Source organism: Branchiostoma floridae, chromosome 11, assembly GCF_000003815.2.
Source record: "Branchiostoma floridae strain S238N-H82 chromosome 11, Bfl_VNyyK, whole genome shotgun sequence".
NCBI classification, from domain to species: domain Eukaryota; kingdom Metazoa; phylum Chordata; class Leptocardii; order Amphioxiformes; family Branchiostomatidae; genus Branchiostoma; species Branchiostoma floridae.
Window position 1 is genome coordinate 887,120 of NC_049989.1, and position 19,635 is coordinate 906,754.

Genomic DNA, 19,635 nt, shown 5'->3' on the forward strand with positions numbered 1-19,635 from the left:
AATGTCATCAATACGTCGATTAAGAATTGTTTTGAATGCCATCGTATTGAAATATTTACAATGATTTCTATGGAAGAACCGTGCCAGACCTGACACACGAACTGACCTCACCTCCACTTGTCAACACGGAAAGTGGTCCCATGGGGCGGGTTTGATTAGTTCGTGTGCGCGTGGTTCTTCAACATGACTGCCGCCAGAGGGCGCCTTCTATGAATGGCATTGTGGTGACATAATGAGACCTTTCTAGAACCCATAAAAGCCTTGAATATTTGTCTACTTCTAAGAAAAATAAACCAGAATACCCCAGTGTTCAAAGAATTTTGGCTTGTTCCAAAGTGAACACTGACCTGCCCCAATATCACTGGCAGTGTTGCAGTGTCATCTGTCCCCTGAGTTGTATGTGACAGTGTTTATTTCTGAATAATTGTTAATCATACAATGTGTACAACAATCCAGGTGACGAACCTGTTAGACGTTATCTTGGAACGGACACCAACATGGCTGCCGCCTACCCTGGTCTCCACCTGCCTGGTACAGACTGCTGTTGCACCATGGGTATTCCTGGCCGTGTGCGACAGGTACCGACCCAGGTGCTGTGTCTGCTGTGGGGGAGTCACGGCTAAGGAGCAACAACCAGAAGGTCTGAACTACTAAGTATATCTCATGAGAACTCGTAGCCACAACAGTATAATTCAATGAGCAGAGACGACTCCAGTAACGTATAGATAAGTCCGAAGCCTTTTCGGGATCTGGTGAAAAAAAATGCTCTTTTGAAAAACAGAAAAGTAAGCAGACTGAAAAGTTGCAATCTTAATTCTTATGTACTTAACCATAAAATTGCACTATTTGTTGCTCAAAAGAATGTTTTTCGAGGGTCGCTGTGTCAGGTTCCGGACCAGAAAGGTGTACATTTAAGAAACGTCTTTGTTCATTGAATAATACTTATCATGGCTGCTATCAGGAACTATCAATCTAGTGCCATTGGTGACCCAAGCACTTGAATACTGTAACCATAGATAGTGGCAAGGCCACTCTCCAGTACCATTTCTTTTTAACCATTGATCAATTGATCAATAGAACCTCACCGTTCGTAGTGCTATTTATGCGCCTATTTTCATTATTAGCACACCTTTCCCTTCATGAAGACATTTAATGCATAGATGACCTCAAATCATCTTAAAGTTGACGGCGAATCATCTGATGATAAAACGTCTTGGTGCGTAATTTTATTTTCTTAAGGTGGGGTCACACCTGCGTATATTTTCAAGTGCGCATGATTTCCGCATGAAATTTTGTCAATTCGCGGCCGAACGCCCAACATTTGGAATTTTTTTTGAATAAATCAAATTGTACGTCTAGCCCATCTGGCGTTTGAATTACGACTTCAGCGTATTCATTTTGCATGAGGTGCGTATGATTGTATATGAAATGCGCAACAGAATTTTCCGTGCTGCGAATAGCTGCGTATGGGTACGTATGTTGGGCGTATTCTGGACACACACAACGTCTACCGACCGCATGCCTGACGCACCTGATGCTAATTGCATTCCAGGTGTTTCAGTGGAACAGTTTCTGTTACATATACTTTTGTCTGCGAACATTGCCAATAGAGCATTTTTGTTAGAGGAACACACTGTACTACGTATGTTTTTGTTCACAGGCAGTGCAAGTAAAACATTCATAAGTAAACAGTGGAGAGTTTTTTTATTCATTTGCGAAGCAGTGAAGCAGTGACACTGTACTTTTACAGTAATGTGGGTCATCATTTACCTTTAAAAATTACATGCACTGTTAAGATTGTGTTTGTTTTCACTTTGTCCTTAATGATTCCTTATATCATCTTAGTATTTTAACTACTGTAAAAGTCATTCAAGATGTTTATCAATCACGTAAATTAAACAATTATGAAAAGTTTTGTCTGCGCTGTAAGTGCGCTATGTACTCGCAATACCACGATATCCGCGTATTACTGTGTATAAAGCGCAAACATATACCGTCTTCATACCGCACTCGACCAATTTGGCACCACTGTATTGCGTATTCATAACGTTTTGGCCAATAAACTGCGTACGAACAATAGTTTTGTGCATGTCCATACTATCGGGCGTACTGGGCGTATATTTCGTTTGCCTGCGTACTTGAAACTTTCACAAAACGATTCAGATGTGTTTAAGGTGCGTCTTGTGCGTGCAGCCGCGTATGGCAGAAATTAGCCAAAATGTCAAAACGGAACTCATGCGGCTTGAAAACATAGGCAGGTGTGACCCTACCTTACATCGTGATCTATGTGGGCATTCGTTATACGGTCGTTCATGGTGCGTTGGGTCTGCGCTGTAAGTACGCTATGTACTCGCAATACCGCGATATCCACGTATTACTGCGTATAAGGCGCAACCATATAGCGTCTTCATACCGCACTCGACCAACGTGGGACCACTGTATTGCGTATTCATAACGTTTTGGCCACCAAACTGCGTACGAACGATAGTTTTGTGCATGCCCAGAACTATCGGGTGTACTGGGGTATATTTTCGTTTGTCTGTGTACTTGAAACTTTCTAAAAAAACATTCAGATACGTATGAGGTACGTCTTGTGCGTGTGGCCGCGTATAGAAGAAATTAGTCAAAATGTCAAAACGGAACTCATGCGGCTTGAAAACATACGCAGGTGTGACCCCACCTTAAGGTAAGGCCGACTCTGTGATTGGCTGACAGCTGGTTAGAGTCTACGCCCTCAAAAGTTGAAACCTCCGCCCGGTTTAGCAGAGCCTGTCCAGTGTAGTACAGGCAAGGGCGAGGCTCTGTGTAGGAACATGCGCAATCTGTGGCAGCATGGTTTGGCACTTGTGAATAGGTCGTATTTTCTTGGCCTAATAGGTTAGACCAACCTGATTGGTTAGACACATCATTTTACTTTTTCTATTTATTGATATATAATCGTATCCGCAATTAGTGCTTTGCACATCTTTAAAACATCCATTTTCCATACTTTTTTTCTGTCCAGGGATAGCCACAGCGAGTCGATACAAGAGGAACAAGAAGCCGAAAGCTTCTGATATCCCTCGTCCTCACTCAAGGGTCACGTGGGCTCAAGACGGTGAAGCGTCGGACGAGTCCACTACGTCAGAAGAAGACGTGTCCGCCAGAGGGCGGTCCACACTACCCACCGTGGATGAAGTGGACGAGCGCCCATCAGATCCCGCTACCACATTAGCACGAGTTCTTCTCTCAGGGAAGAGATTAGAGCGGTCACAAGGGGAAGATTTTGAGGATGTTGTCGAAGACATCAAGCCCAGTGCCTCAAGACGGCAGGAACGAAAACGAAAGGTGGTTAGTCAAGGCACAGACCAAACTCCAAGCGGAGATATTTGGATCAGTGGATTGACTGAAGATATTGTTAACGGAAAACTTAACGACTCTAGACAATCGGTACCGACGCCATTACAAGCCCACCAGGCGAGGGACATCTCTAAGCGTGGTGAACCAGATGGCCTGCCACCATCGCAACTTCTTGATGGCATCACGTCATCAGCTGTAAGTGGCAACAGAATGGTCCAACCTCCCGTGCCACAGAAGCGTAAACACAGCCGACCTCCTCCACTGTACGGCGACCCACCGGAGCTAGAGAAAACTACCGACGGTAAAGGATTCCGCCCCTATAAAAAGAATCAACCTTGGCTGAGAAGCGGACACTCGGGTCCGCCTCCGCCCTACAGCGTCGCTCTGTCCAAACTGAACCAGGACAGAGACACACACAACAACACACAACAACACACACACAGCAGAGTGCCGCGTAGCAAAATCGACAGTAACAAAACTAGTTCTTCCTCCTTGGAGATCATCAGCCAATCTGGCCATGTGTCCGACAGCGACACAGACAGCTCGAAAGACCCGGTCGTACCAAAAGTTCGCTTCACTCATCCGTTAGCGCTTGAGAACAGAGCATTCGTCGCCAGTCCAGAAGAGATTACCCAGCTGTACAGTCCGGACGAAGAAGTTCGGGATGATTCGGAAGTGGTGACTCCGACGGGTTCTCCGACGTCCTCCCACCGGGGATTCATATCCCTGCAGAGTCTGGACAAGAGACTTGCTTCACAGTACTCGGTCATGGACCAGGGAGAAATGGTTTGGCACACGGCGGATAAAAAGCCGAGCACGTCCTCTCACTACGAAACAAGACCAGAGACCGCGCCTACCTCTCTCGGTGATGTTCGTCCCGCTGTCCGCACGACTCGTCCCGGGCGGCAGATCGTCATGCTGCCCGCGCTGGAGGCCTCCTGGGTTTAGCCTCAGACGTCACACTGAGGTTTGACTTAGGCGCCATGCGTCACCAATGGAGGGACGAATTTATCAAGTGAAGTAGAGGGAGGCGAGTCCTGAGTCATGGAAACAAATCATCAGTGTCGTTATGTAAACTGCTGACAATGCAAGATCACTGATATCAGACCAGATCTTAAAAGAAATTAAGAAAACATACGCTCTTCGAAAACCAGAACCAATTTAAATGTTCAAAACAGAACGATTTCTGTAAACCTGGAATAGTTTGCTGTAAGGAAACTGTATTTTGTCCCATTGTTCATGGACCTAACGTAGAGTTTCTACAATTTTTGCTCACTCGGTGGTTTTATTAGGTGGTTATAGCAAAGGACCAGACGTTATGACACCATATACATGTATACCAATAAACAGGCGGGTCATTAATGTTATTATCATATAGCTTATCCAAACTGACCCATTTAAGCGACAAATTCATTTATAATACATACATACTTTATTCAATACATTCAATAAATTCTAACAGTGAATTTGAACAACATATAACTTATATGTGAAATGTCGTTCAGTTCCAAGGCTTAAAATAATGACAAAGTCGATTCATTATATTACTTGAAGTTGAATGTAACAGGTGAAAGTGGACTTGGCCGCCAAATAACTGTAACATGAACTGCAGACTGTACGAAGCATTCCTTTTGATTATTCAATTTGCTCTGGCATATGTTTCGCTTCTTTTGATAGGCCAATGCATGCATATCCCTTACTTACCTGTGTATCGCTTCTTCTGATTAGTCAGAATGAATCGACACCGGTACATGTGACTTTAAGATACCAAGAAACAAAAGCCGTTTCTGTTCCGACAAAAGACCAAACAGAAAAAGGCTACCTCAAAACCATCTATTTGCATTCGTGCAATTTTGGAAATATTTCTAAAGCAATTGTAATGCTATGCCTCCACTCCTGATGCGTCGCCAAAAAACGATGATTTCGTGGACAATGATACAGAATCCTGCACTTCTGGAGTAGTCGGGGTGCCCCGGCGTGCTGGCCTGGTAAGAGTAGCGGTAGCGAAGCCGCCATGCACTGCTACTGGACCGTAATAATGCATCATGCTTCACTTGAGTTGAGGATTACTGCTTGACCTTGAAGGCATCCTAAGCAATATCACAGCGTTAAAAGTGGAAATATTCTGAATAGTCTGTATAAACTAGTCTGTATGATACTGACACCTGGTGCACGATTTTAGCACATTTACATCATTATTTCGTTAAAAACGGCGCAGGAACGAATCGCACGGGGATTCCTGATCAAATCCTTATTTTAGGGGGGTTCCAATGATAAGAAATACCCTAGTGCAACTTGTCTCTGGGCAGTTTTTAACTGCTCAAAGTATGAAATGATGATGTAAATGTGAGAATACAATGCAAAATGTAGATGTCAATATCATGCAGATTGCCTTATTCAGAATATTTCCACTTTTAACGCTGTAATATTGCTTAGGATGCCTTTAAGCTGTAAGCTTAAGGTGTAAGTAAGCGTTAGTCGATATTTACTGATTGAAGAGCCGCGCCCCGCAATTTTATTTAGCTAGCATTTCTTGTGTCTTGGCAAATCAACGTGAGAACGATCTTGAATTTACGAATTTGTCTGTTTTGATTTGAATGGCCAGCCCCGATAGCCGCCACAGCCTTGAAATGTGACGCAGGCCAGGACTAGATGTAGATAAAACGTTTCTTTCTATAGCGATTTTAGCATTGAACGAAATAGACAAAGTATGATAATACTAGAGTTCCACAAACACATACATTCGCCAAATAAACCAGGTTTGTTATGTAGAATGATGTCTGTAGACATAAATGCGTTCATCATTGCATTTTATTTTATGTTTTTTGATAAAGTCACACAAACTCTGATAAAAGATTAGCATATCAGAATCAAATAATGATCTCGCTTATTTGCATAAATTATATTAGTCAGTCATCTTCACCACCCAAAACAACAGATGTAGACTATCCCATCTTAAGGACGAAGCTTGTTATCATTTATGCAACTGACTTGTTTTTTATTTATGCAAATGAGACATAATGACATAATTTACATTCAACGATGATCACCTTAGACGTAACTTCTAAATGCCACAATTATGAATTTCCCTTCATTTACAACAATGGAATTATAGCATTTTGTTATCCATTATGCAAATTAGGTTTTCGTTTAAATAATTCCTATCTACCTATGTTCTTCTCTTTCTCGATTATACGCATTGCAGATTCAAATGGTCCCACCATGGAACGGAGTGGATTTATAAAATTTCTCCATTAATTATGCAAATTAGATCCCTATTTACATAATCAATATCAAATTATATCAAGCATTACTTGAGCTATCAGCATATCAAAAATCATGTTGACCCCTTAATGCCTTCTTCAGTTATTCTATTTCAAAGTCTGAAAATAAACCGACTCCTGTAGTTCCAAACAAGCCGCTAGGGAACCCAAACATACACCTCTTCCTCTCTGCCAAAGAGCTATCTACCACTCAAAAATCACGACCGTGGTATGTCAAGAACTCTTGAGATATCAAACATGGAAGTTCCGCTGCATTACCGTAGCAAGTCTCGAGGAAGCCCAAAATCTAATCGTTTCAAGGCCTCATCAAGACCTACCTACATACCAAAATATCAAGACAATCCACCCAGGCATTCTGGAGTAAATGCTGGTCAACAACATACGCACATACATACATACATACAACGTTCATATGGCTTTACCTAGAGAGATCAAAGAAACCAAGTACATCAGAGCTTTACAACCATCCATGAACAGAGACGGTGGGTGCCATAGACTTCCTGCAACGTATGATCCACTGCTCACCGAGTCATGTGTTCTATCTGCATAACGTGACGTCATAGCAGCATTGTTTTCTTCATTCCTCGACAGACTGTTGCTGACCAGTCGAAAATTTGGGTAAGTCCAATTTTTTATGTTTGAAATTACATTCCAACTTGTTCCAGAAAAACAATATTTCTTTACACAGTTGCACTCAAAGTTTCGAAATCATTTAAAAACTAACAATTTCTGCTTCTATGTTTTTTATATCATTCTTTTCGGTCCCGAAAGCTGCCCGGCCGGGCCTTAGGGCGGACATCACCGGCTAGTAACATGGAAGCAATTACAATTCAAACTGCCACAATTAAAAAGATTATATCAAAGTGTAAAATCATATCAAACATGCGTTGACGTCCAAAAAGTCTAAGATTAGCAAACTTTACGCCTATAACAGCCCTATAATTTCTATAAACATGTCATTGTTTTTCCCCTCGGCAACTTAGTTATTTGAACATGATAGGTGCAGAGTACCTTTATGTAAACGTCGCTTTACTGATGAAACAATGAAAGATACATGAACGACAAATAAGAAAACAGAAGTAAATGCAAGCATAACTGGAGTTACATGATCCTTCTCCAAATGGTTTCAACATTTATCACTGATGTAATATTTGTGTTTCTCGTTAATTATGCAAATAAGGTCGTCATTTACAGAAATCGTCAGTCGTTGGTCGGTTGTATGGTTGGTTGGTTGGTAGGTTGGTTGGTTGTTTGGCTGGCTGGCTGGCTGGCTGGCTGGTTGGTCGGTCGGTCGATTGATTGGTTGGTTGGTTGGTTGGTTGGTTGGTTGTTTGGCTGGCTGACTGGCTGGCTGGTTGGTCGGTCGGTCGGTCGGTCGGTCGGCTGGCTGGTCGGTCGGTCGGTCGGTCGGTCGATTGGTTGGTTGGTTGGTTGGTCGGTCGGTCGGTCGGTTGGTTGGTTGGTTGGTTGGTTGGTGGGTGGGTTGGTTGGTGGGTGGGTTGGTTGGTGGGTGGGTTGGTTGGTTGGTTGGTGGCCTTGCCTTACTTGACCTAACGACAGGGCTGTATAACAAGTTTGATCACGCCCTTGCTATGTAACTTGGCCAGGTAGTGAATCTCGGTGTTGTAGGTGTGGCGCTCGTTCTGCAGCTGCTCCGTGCCCACCTGGTAGTAGTGGTAGTTCAGCGGCTTGCCGCGGGGATCGACGGGAAACGGCCACATGCCGTATATAGTTATCCGGTCACAGAAGGTCATGTCCAAAAACAAGGCCATGATGCCGGTAGTTGGCGTTAGTGCCCACCGACTTTGTCGTAAAATCCGCTGTAGCAAACTGTAACAAATAGAGGAGGTTCCACTGAGTCAGGAGTTGCAAGGGACGAAATTTTTCAGACATTCAAACATTAAGCTTAGCTGGCAAGCACTTGAGTTAATATCTGTTTGTTTGTTTGTTTGAACCTTTGTTTATTCATGCCTGCAGGCCGCTCTTAAATGAGGTCATGACGGATGTAAGGGTTGGATAAGATATAAGATTACATCGAGTCCTAATAAATCAACATAACGTTATATCACTACATATATATGGTACAAAACATTTGTAGAACGAAAGCTCAGCGTTCATAGTCCGTGTTCGTTCGTTTTGGTCATTCCTTTTACTTTAAGAGTCTTATCATGTAATGTAGGAGATTTGTAAACTTTCTTCATTAATTTGTAATTTTTTAAAGAGGTCACCAAATTCCACCCTTATGTCCCCACTTTTACAGACAAAAAGAAAACTTATTACCCTCCTTTCAACATCACAAAACCCACACATTATCGAAAAGGTGGGATCCTTCGTCTTCTACTGTCTTCCTCCACCTTTGCTTGAGTTATTCTATGTTACAGTTTAAAACAAAATTGGCCCCTGCATTGAAACAAAATCCGTTGGGGGGAGGGGGACAATCTTACACCAGTTACTTTCTGCTCCAAGGCCTATCCACTACGAAAATATAATGAACCTGGCGCTTAGAAAATCAGGCCTCCAACTGTGACGCTTCGCTACAGTACAGTAACTCGCCGCTAGGTGGCCCATTATCGAACGTGAACTTCCTCTTCTTGACCCCTACCCATCCACCAGACATTATGTTGAAACATCCACAGCTTCATGAGTTATGTTGTGCACAAACACACATACATACACAGCCCACTGCAGTACCGACGGAAAATGCCAGGTGGACCATTTTCAAACTTGACCTTCCTTTTTACAACTGCTACACAACATTCAAATACCATGAAGGTCCATCCACAACATCTCGAGTTATCTTGTCCACAAACGCACTTACGTACAAAGCTCGCTCCAGACCCATAGGAAAATGCAAGGTTAACCATTTTCGAACTTGAACCTTCTTTCCACAACTGCTACAAACCTACCAAATATCGTGAAGATATGAGTTATGTTGTCCGCATAAAAACACACAAAAATACAAAGACCGCTGCAATACCGTAGGAAACGCCAGGTAAACCATTTTTAAACTCGACCTTTCTTTCTGAAACCACTACAAACCTACCAAATATCACTGAGATCCATCTTCAACTTCCCGAGTTATATGCCATTGACCTACATACAGACCCACCAAGCCCTGACCCAAGAGATTGCATAACCATCTTGGCGAAGGTAATAATCTGATGCCTTTGCATTTGCCATCTAATTTCAGTAATATGGTAATATACATACTTACACATTTACAGGGTTCGCCATATTCCTCTGCGCGTAGGCCAGTGTGATATTGATATGATGTTGCTTCAGAAATCTCTTCAACTTGTCATTCAGCCCAGATAATATACGGGGTATCTTGTTATTCCTAACCTTGGAGTAGTGTAGAATGGAACCGTTGAGGGTTTTGAATTGCCTTATCTTGTTTATTTCTCTCTTTGTGTCGTTCAAATCGTCCCAAAGGTCGTATATGCTTTCCCCGTTCAGCATCATGTGGCTGGTTTTGGTACCGACGTCCTTCTCAAATCCCTCAGTCGGCGCCATGTTACACCTAGAGACAAAGTCATGCGCGTCAATCACCGCACCACAACTGCTGTTCTGTAGTATTCCGCCGTTGCCTACAATAGCACAGCTGTTGTAGTGTCCCACCGGCGTTCTGAAACTGTAAGTCAGATTCTGGGCTTGCAGACGCAGGAATTCCCGGACGTTCTTCCGGAAGTCGGAGTAATACAGCAGGTGTTTTCTGGGATCCACATCACGGCTGATCCTTGACCTAATTAGGTAAAATAGGTTACACTTAAAAGTAGATTTTGACGCCGACAGTCCTTTCAAACTGACACTGGGGGTTTCCTACGGCCAAACAGTTAAACTTTAAGGGCATCACTACAAGTTCCTACTTTATCTGTCTTCTACATTTTATCCTCCAAGAGCCTGGCTTGAGTCCATCAAAACGTAGAACTGACTAATCGGAAGTGAGGTTGGGGACTGTGATTTTAAACGTTTACACAAAAATTAGACTTATCAATTTTTTAACAGTCCAACTCATGTCAAGGACTGAAAAGTCCACCGCACACGTTACTCGGTGGGTGAGTAGTTGAGCATAAGTTGCAGAAAGTCTTTGGTGCCCTCATGTCTCTAGATCTGTTGAGGTTTATAACGGCCTGATGTAGATGGCTTCTTTTATTCGTCTTCCAAAAAAATGGTTCCGTGTCCAGTATTCTTACTTTGCCCAGTGAGACCGAATGTACAGGTGGCTATATGTAACGTTATGTGTTACCGAAGGTGTTGAGCTAAGCCGCCTTTGTTCAAGGAACCTAGCAAATACTTATTTGCACGAGGAATAAAAGCAGTCATCTTTACAACCCTCACAACAGAGACGGGGCGCCAAAGACTTTCTGCAACTTATGATCCACTGTTCACTGTGTCACGTGTTTTATTTGCACATCTATGCAATGTAACGTCACAGAAGCAGTGGATTCCTTATTCCCTTTCAAAGACTGGAGTTAGAACGTAGAAAATATGTAAAAGTCCATTTTTGATTTTGAAATTACATTTCAACCTTGCTTTAGAATGACTTATACAACACACAGATGCGCTCTTAAGGTACAGATGAGTACCTGTACTTGTTTCCTCTGTCAAGCCCGTTGTGACCCATAGAATGGACAGATATTTTGTGTTCTAAGACATCAAATACCTGAGTTTTCCGAATTCCTTATCATTGCGTTTCCAGAGTTTGAGCATGTCTTGTACTTCAACCATCGTGACGTCAGCATCGAGCTCTCGGGGTAGTTTTCGAGATGAACCTGGTGCGCTGAAAATATAGACACATTCAGTAACGAGCGCCAACCAGGAGCCCGGCCGTGGCACGCCGGACAAGCGACAGGGACCCGGCCGGTGCTAGGACAAAAAATTGCGCTGAAAGAGCAGTGACACAACGTTAACGCCTGTCTGTGAGAAGCAGCCTGCACCTTGTCGGACCCAGCAGTGGTCGCTGCAGTGGCCACTCCGGTGCACATGCCGGACGATAAACTGACCAACAGTAAAAGAAAGTCGACCGACTGCCCGTCGGAACACTACGGTCCCTGACATGTAAGAAAACTTTTGATTGCAATTACAGCAGCCGGCGTTCCCGTGACTTAGATGGGTTGCCCTCCTACTGTCACCGGTGTAATTTTTAGCTAAGTATAATGAAGCTTGCCAAGCTGGGCACGAAGGGCAGAGGGCTATGGAGATTCAGTTGGCCCTGCGCACCACGTGCGAGAGGAGTGAGTGAGTGATAATGAAGCTTACGGTTAAAAAAAGGCAGTCACCTGTGAGGCATAGTTCCATGAATGGTGTATAGAGTCCAGCTCAATGTCGCCAACATGGCGGCCACTAGAAGCTTCCGAACTCCCCGGGGACGCATGGTCACCACCTGCAACTGGTGAACGCCGACTTAAACACAGACTCTACATTGTTCCCCACGAAGGTAGACTGTGTCACAGCTTCATGTTCCTGGAAAAGTTGTATATACATAACGTTAAGCAACGTTATATGTATATAGTGCACCACTAAAGCTTGTCACATTCATTGTTTTAAGTACACATGTACATCGAATTGTGGGTAATACGTCAGTGTGAATGCCCCTAAACTGAACTTTATACATGCCCAGTCTCCGCCGGTCGCCTTTGCACAACAATGTTCTAACTTGTTTTGTTTCTGTCCCACGTTACCTGTACCGGTATCTGTATCTGTACCTGTACCTGTACCGATATCTGTACCTGTATCTGTATCTGTATCTGTAGCTGTAGCTGTACCTGTAGCTGCACCTGTACCGGTATCTGTACCTGTACCTGTACCGATATCTGTACCTGTACCTTTACCTGTATCTGTACCTGTATCTGTACCCGTACCTGTAAACTGTACCTGTATCTGTACCTGTACCTGTACCTGTGCCTGTATCTGTACCTGTACCTGTATCTGTACTTCTGTCTGTATCTGTATATGTACCTGTACCTGTATCAGTATAACAGTGGGATTCAAGCATGGCATGATACCAAATGCCTCTCAGGCTTTTGGTCGAATCGGTTGGGTGTTTGGTTTTGGGAGCTTGGCTCCCGGGTCCGGCACGATAGGTCGCGGTTCGAATCCTGGGAGCGAGCTGAGTAAAAACTGTTGTACTCGCCTCTAGTGTTTCACATGTATCTGTACCTGTATCCGTATCTGTATAGCCCGTATAACCACCCTTCGGCGTAACACACCACCGTTAACATATCACCCAAAATACATTTCTCTGCGCATGCGTACTTAGAACCACGATCACCAATCCCGCAGACATACAATAGTATGGATTAAGATCAGGTGGTTCGCATTTTTATTACTTTTTTTGTTCATGTTTTCGTTCAGAAACCTATGATGTATATTGTTTCCTGAGCTCTGTCTGTTTCTAACCTGTACCTTGTGTGCGGCTTTCCGTGTCAGATTCTTTGACGTCCAGTAGACATCGTCAGTATCCCGGGCCAGTCAACGTGACATCACGGTCTTCCACTTTGACAGTACAACGCGTTCGTCAATTGGGTGTTAGTCACAAATTGCCTTACATGGACGTGTGGTCCAAAAATACCTAATATATATGTATTACCTATCTTCAGCAGTATCCCTGAATGTTTTTGTAATGTCTGCGGTCACGTCAGTGGTCGAACCGGTCCCTAACCTGGACCACCACCGGAAGTACGTCATCACAGTGAGCTCACTATGGTTATTGTGATTGTCAGGAACCAGTGCTCACCACTAGAGCATGAAAAAGGTCGTTATAAAAAGTTGTCGGTTCAAGATAAATGGTGCAAATACTGTGCGACGGATGCAGTGGAAGATGAAATACATTTTACATGTATATGTAACTGCCCCCATTATGAGGATGAAAGAAACAACATTTTTGACACAATCAAAACACTATTTCCAACTTTTCTCCAGCTAGTAGACCTCCAAAAAAACTACATTCCTGTTAAAATCACAGAACCCACTAATCATTGAAAACGTGGGACTTTTCATTAATGGAGCTTCTTCGCAGCCAGAGTCTGAACTGCCTGGTGCTTACAATTATCGCAAGGGCGTGGTAGTCTCCGCTGCAGTCTTCGAACGGGGCTGATTTTTAGCGACGCCTCAGGACGATTCGCCTGCATTCGCCAAAAATAAAGAGAAACGTCAGGCCATTCCGTGCAATGCCATGTTTCCCTACTGTCTGTTTCCCCTTGGTTTCCCTTTTGATTGTCAAGCACATCTATTCCTACACTTTCAGTATCACAATGAAGCGAAAAGAAGTCGAATTCACCTATAATAGTAGGATACGATTCTTGTGTTGGTTGGCATTGTATAACATTATATTTCGTGTATATTTTGTTGCGACCTGTACTTGACCAGTGGGTATGTATGGACAATAAAGGTTTTCATCCATTCATTCAATAAAAGCTATGATGACAATCGTCTTACGTTGCATTTTATTATATGCATTTTCACCACACGCCATGCTAACACTTGCGAATTCCGGTTGTTATACAAAGATAGTACAAAGCAATGTATTTTTTAGGCCACCCAGACTTCATTATAGGGATGACATCCCCGCGCACATTAATTTTTTGCCGTTTCGTCTCCAAAAGGTTTGAAACCATACTGTTAGGTTTGTGTTCAGCATGCATATTGTGTAACGTTAGATGCCAGTAATTTTGCTACATGTAACAAGTATGATAAAAAGTCCCAGTAAAGTCTTCCAGAGTCAAAGGCTGGTCATGCCCAAAATGCCCCAAATAAAAAAATAAAAATCTATTGTTCGCTATACCTTAAGCTTGTCATGCGTGTTCAACCTTCCCGACCCCTGACCACTTATAGATTTCACTATCAACTTCTTTTCCCCCCAGGGGTGGGGTGGGGGGGGCACGCTCTTATCAGTTTTGAGGCGCCCAGGGGATGTCTTCCATGTAATCAAATCAACATGGTATAGGTAAGAAAACTTGAATGGAGCAAAATATAGTAATCATTTGTGATGTTCATTGATTAGAATTTGCATCATCTCAACAGTGGCGGGAAAATCCACAGAAAATAGAGGATAGAAACCACATCATGGGGTTACGTTTGGGACAACAAGCTTGTTCGCCATTCCGCATGTGCAAGGTCAAAGTTAAAGGCCCCTGACTTGGAAGCAGTTCTGTAAATATTGGCTCGATTTGCATAACAATAAAAAGTCTTTTGTTTATATTTCGTAGTCAGGGGCCTTCACCTTTGACATGTTACCCACAATTCATGTCGCTGCACATGCCTAGTCGGAATAGTGAACGAGCTTATTGCTGCGCGTACTCGTAACTGTTGCCTCACCAGTTGTTTTAGTGCCTCTTCTTTCCTCTCCCAAACGATTTTCACAAGGTCACAAAATCTCGTATTTTTTGCAAAAAGACTGGCGAAGTGGTAGAAATGTTTCATTGTGAAAAACGTGATATTTTTGTCATGATTCTCGCCCCTCTTTTCTTCAACTCTTTTCTTACGTGTTCGCTTCTTTTGTAATCCCATCTTTTTCCATTTTTTTTCTGACATTTTGCACCAACATCTTTCGAAGTGTTTCTTAAAGCTTTTAATGACTCAACCATAGCTATGAAATTTGGAGATTGTGCACCTCTCAATTTTCGCGAAATCAATGGTCCCATCCGAAAAGGAAGTACAGGTTTTAGCTCAGGGAAGCCATCGTTACTAGCTATCATAGTTTGCTTAAGTAAGGTTACATCTTACAGCGCAACTGCTGGCTTTTCCAATGCTGAACGTTTGTACAATTCCAAACGGCTACAGTCTGCAAGCCGCCCTGCCCCCGCTGTGCTTTCTTATTCCCTGCTGAGAAGTCTGGTGCAGGAGTGCCAGGGAGTCTTCAAACGTTCGTACACCACGGCCAGCACACCCCCCAGGACACCCCCTACCCCCGAACCCGCCACTATAAATATCAGGGCGGGTAGGTCATACCACTGCTGCGCGGTCCGCAGGATGTACCAGGCCGTTGCCATGGCGACGTTTCCGGCCAGGGTCAGGATGGAGTTGGTCCAGAAGGTTCGGTTGTGGTCCATGGAGAAAGTGACGCTGAACGTGTCCACGGCTGCGGACAGTACGGCCAGCAGGAAGCCCACACAGTCCCGCGCGGAGGGCTCCGTCCACAACGTCACCGTCACCATGACAACCCACTGGACGCCCAGCGGCAGGAGACACCAGCTCCCGAGGGCTGAGGCGAACAGCCCGATGACAAGCACGCGTGCGCACACCTCCAGAACCTTCCAGAAGAGGATGATGGTGAAGCGGACGGCGATCTTCCAGAAGCGCAAATTTTCCTCCTTGGGTGTGAAGACGTGGAAAGCCACAAGCACAGATTTGATGGAAGCGAGCAGCGACACGGACATGGACAGGATCTGCACCGCGCTAGCAGCGCCTCCCTGTAGAACGATAAACAACTGCAGGCACAACTGTGGCACGGATTCCAAGGCAGCTTCGAACAGGTGGAGCACAGCAAGACCTTTAGCCACGTGGCGCTTATGCGTCACTTTCATCCGCCGCCACACCCGGAGGAGCAGCGCGACGTAGTTGATGACCACGCCCAACTGGAACAGGTGCAAGATGTACAGTAACGACCTACATGACTTCAGAACATCAGTCTCCTGGGACAACACCACTAACGAGACGATTTGCACGATCACTGACGGGCCTAGAACGAAGCCTAGTGTTAGTCCGAAGTACTGCAGCTGGTTTGCTCGGTAGTACTGCACCGCTAGGAGGATGTCTGGAATCACGTCCCCTGCATACAACGCTAACGGTATCAGGACTAAACAAGTAATTTTTATCGGACGTTGTTGCCACAGCCATGACATGCAGCCCCGAAAACACGCCGCTTCAGCTGCTGCCGGCATTTCAGTCTGTACTGAAGCTCCCTGTTGAGACTCTCTTGCAACTCCCTTGGAACGGAACCCCTGCAGAGCGATACCTTGGCTGAGACCCTGTTTCTTAGTGTCTTCTTGAACCTGGGCACGAGTTGATGACGGGGCATTCTTGATATACGGCTGGGAACGAGCTGACGTGGTCGCGTCCCCTGATTGGTCCACAGACTCCCCTTCCTCGTCGATCTTGGCGATGTAGGGATGAACCTGCGCGTGGTGCATCAGCAGACTTTTCCTCATCATGTTGTCTCATGTGCCTCCGGCCTCCCGATAGTATATTGACCTATCACAGGTCTGAAGGTAGACCGTGGGTTGCATCTATACCGATGCGGCACAGCGCCTCCAAGATGCCCTGAAAAAACAACAGCAGTATCGTTAGACTTAATACAGCCTATAATGACACATAAGATGAAGGTAAAGCAGACTCAGATGAGGACGCTAGAAGTTTAATGCGGCCAAGCAAACTGGGCCACCCTTACTCTCCTATGTCCGAGCAATGATCCACTGAATCTAAATAAGATGGCCAAGCAGCAAACGGGTGGGTTGCGTTACCGCTTACACCACGGCGACATGTCGTACATAGACATAATGCAGAAGTAAAACAGCTGATGAGGCACTATTACTGTCAGAGTTTATACTAGGTCATTGGTCAACCAACCAAAGATCGCAGCTTACTTATAAAGTTTATTGCAAATTCTTGCCCGTGGGCTAATTGCAGGTAACATGAGGGATTCAGACAAAGTAAAAACAATATCAAAGGTGTCTACTCTAGTCTAAAACTAGTAAAGCTAACTATATCGAATATCGATCTGAAATGTATTGGCAGGAACAATGAATTCTTTTGTTTGCATTTGTTTGAGATCTGCGATTCGATCTCAGACATGGATACGAATTCGTACGTCATTGTGAACTTGTGATTCGATTGTTACTTTAACATACACCGGGAACAGAAATGTTTATTGCTATCATAATAGTTAACATGTATAAGCACCCTCCCCTTTCAAATCCATCTCAGTCTGGAGGCATGAAACAGTTAATCTTACTTCAGTAACCGTTACATCTACAGCCCTTAGTTGAAATGCCGTTGAAACGCGTGATTGTGATGATGTTTATAAGGCATTATGATATCGCCGATTGTTTTTGTCTGTGTGTGTTCGTAGCTTTATCTCATGATCCATTGGATGAATTTGTTTGAATTTTGGCATGTCGGTAGTTATTGTAGAGCATTTCAGGTTTTAAAACAGAATAGATATTTACTAACGTTATATTGAGTCTACAGTAGCCTCCATTGCTGATTACTGGCAAGGGGTCAGTAATCATCGAACCAGTACAAAAATAATGACCAGCAGAAGTGTATTATGAGTCCAAAAAAGGCCCGAGAGAGCCTGCTATGGAGTCTACAGCTGGTTCATGTGTTACACAAGCTGGAGGCAATTAGCTACTCTCCAATCAGAGGTTCACGGAGGATTGTGTCCTGCGGACTCATGTTTTGACGCTATTCGTCGTTATGCATAAAGAACACCAAGGCCGCTCCCATTTTCAAAGGAAACTCCATCCCTGCAACAGCACCAATGTATACGTTCACGTATTGTGTGACTTGTGGTTCACTATTTTTGTTGTCAATGGTTTTGTTATCGTTTGTTCTTACATTACTGAAACTGCCCTAAACCTCAACCTTCCCCGCCGAACAACACGTTCAAACTAGTCTCAAACATGTTGGTACTCAGCAAGTATAGCAACACTTCTGGAACAGATCATGCTTCTGATGTGACGACCTGGTTGTATCAAACATGGCTGCATTTTTGTCAGAACCATCCGATAACGGTTTGACAGATTTAAAATGCAGTCGTTAGCATTTTGCCAACAGCCAGGGTTGTTAAGGTCAGCTAACAGTGCAAACCGACTTCGTTCTTATGGTTTAAGTCATTTATCAATCATCTTTGTACGTATTAAAATTAAGTGTTGTTGCCATTGATACTTATTGTCACTTAAAGACTTGTTTACTACTCTTCATATACCCAAAGGGTCAAGTGTGTGTCCTAGAACGGGTAAGCTTAAACACAGGAGGGCCTAAGCATTCATAATCACAGGAATTTCATGCGATAGTGCAGTGATACACATAAATCTTACGGAATACATACGTGATGTACGTATAGCAAGGATCGTAGTATTCCGTAAAATCGTTTGAATTCCGTCAAATCCACATGTCTCTTAGTGGTGGATGTTATGAATTCCGTAAAATTCGTATGTTTGTTATAAAAGTGAATTCTATGAATTCCTTAAAATTCTTCATGTATTTATTAAACTTTTATGAATTCCGTAACCGTCGTATGTTTCTTGGTAATGACACGCATGAAGTCCGTAAAATTCGTAATGTATTCCACAGAAGTGGTATGTATTTCCTAATACTCGCATGAATGCCGTAAAATTAGTATGTATCTTAGTAGTGGATCGCATGAAACCGAGAATTAGCCATGTATTTCGTAAGACTCGTATGAATTGCGTAAAATTCGTACGAATACATGATAGGCACTCTAGTACAAATGGCACAGGATGCCACCAAAAATGGGAGGTTCTAGGTTTACACCACAGGCTGTTTAAGTGATAAAGGGCAATAAAGCATCTATATACTATATATACTTACTATATACTTACAGACTAGGAGCTCCTGCTAAGTCTTCGTGGATTTCACTGACGTTGAGTGACGATGGAAGGCCGCGTGAGTTCCAGTGTTCATGTACCTTGTCGTCAGGGTGTGTCGCTAGGACTGGAGCCCCACAGTCACGCAGGTCACCTCGAACAGACGTCACATGTTTACAGAAGAGTCGCATGTCGCAGGGTGGGAGAGAGCTTCAACTTTGGTCCAAACATATCAGTTTCCAACGTAAACATCGTCACTTTGTGACATGTGGAATACTTTCCTTTGTGTGTGAGTAACTTAGTATCAGGTAACATAGCAGCCCTGAAAAACAGGCAGTCGTTGGTTTGGCATGCCCGTATATTTTATATGATTTTTACCTTTGCCAGAATGGCTAAGGTTATGTTTTGGGCTTGTGAGTCTGTGTGTGTGTCTGTGTGTGTGTCTGTGTGTTAACAGCATAACT

The 19,635-nt window shown here is 43.8% G+C and overlaps 3 protein-coding genes across 4 annotated transcripts in view; 1 reads left to right on the forward strand and 2 right to left on the reverse strand.

Annotated features, from left to right (window-relative positions):
• The window catches only part of LOC118425442, a 9,946-nt gene extending 4,985 nt beyond the window's left edge, over positions 1-4,961 (forward strand). The window contains exons 2-3 of the mRNA XM_035834259.1: positions 457-640; positions 3,005-4,961. Coding sequence (XP_035690152.1) covers positions 457-640; positions 3,005-4,287 — 1,467 coding nt within the window. The 3' untranslated portion in view covers positions 4,288-4,961. The remainder of the gene's footprint in view (positions 1-456; positions 641-3,004) is intronic.
• Positions 4,962-8,099: 3,138 nt separating this feature from the next.
• On the reverse strand, positions 8,100-13,380 carry LOC118425444 (alpha-2,8-sialyltransferase 8B-like). Of its 2 annotated transcripts, none has more exons than XM_035834261.1 (5): positions 13,029-13,380; positions 11,903-12,086; positions 11,287-11,403; positions 9,838-10,365; positions 8,100-8,453 (listed from the first exon to the last, which is right to left on the reverse strand). In XM_035834261.1, exons 2-5 carry the CDS (start codon positions 11,995-11,997, stop codon positions 8,174-8,176), a joined length of 1,020 nt encoding a protein of 339 aa, XP_035690154.1. In that variant the 5' UTR covers positions 11,998-12,086; positions 13,029-13,380; the 3' UTR covers positions 8,100-8,173. The 2 variants fall into 2 exon arrangements, with proteins under 2 accessions (XP_035690154.1, XP_035690155.1); XM_035834262.1 differs by having other exon boundaries at positions 9,838-10,143; positions 13,029-13,379.
• A 674-nt stretch (positions 13,381-14,054) lies between these two features.
• LOC118425443 (XK-related protein 6-like) lies at positions 14,055-19,401 on the reverse strand. Its single transcript, XM_035834260.1, has 2 exons — positions 19,187-19,401; positions 14,055-16,883 (listed from the first exon to the last, which is right to left on the reverse strand). Exon 2 carries the CDS (start codon positions 16,772-16,774, stop codon positions 15,437-15,439), a length of 1,338 nt encoding a protein of 445 aa, XP_035690153.1. The 5' UTR covers positions 16,775-16,883; positions 19,187-19,401; the 3' UTR covers positions 14,055-15,436.
• Between the last annotated feature and the right edge of the window lie 234 nt (positions 19,402-19,635).

Coding starts and splice junctions, on each gene's coding strand:
- LOC118425443 (XM_035834260.1), bottom strand. CDS start 16,774: ATGATGAGGAAAAGTCTGCTGATGCACCACGCGCAGGTTCATCCCTAC.
- LOC118425444 (XM_035834261.1), bottom strand. CDS start 11,997: ATGCGTCCCCGGGGAGTTCGGAAGCTTCTAGTGGCCGCCATGTTGGCG. Junction 11,404..11,902: donor CATGGAACTATGCCTCACAG/GTGACTGCCTTT, acceptor CTATATTTTCAG/CGCACCAGGTTCATCTCGAA. Junction 8,454..9,837: donor ATGGCGAACCCTGTAAATGT/GTAAGTATGTAT, acceptor TATTTGTTACAG/TTTGCTACAGCGGATTTTAC.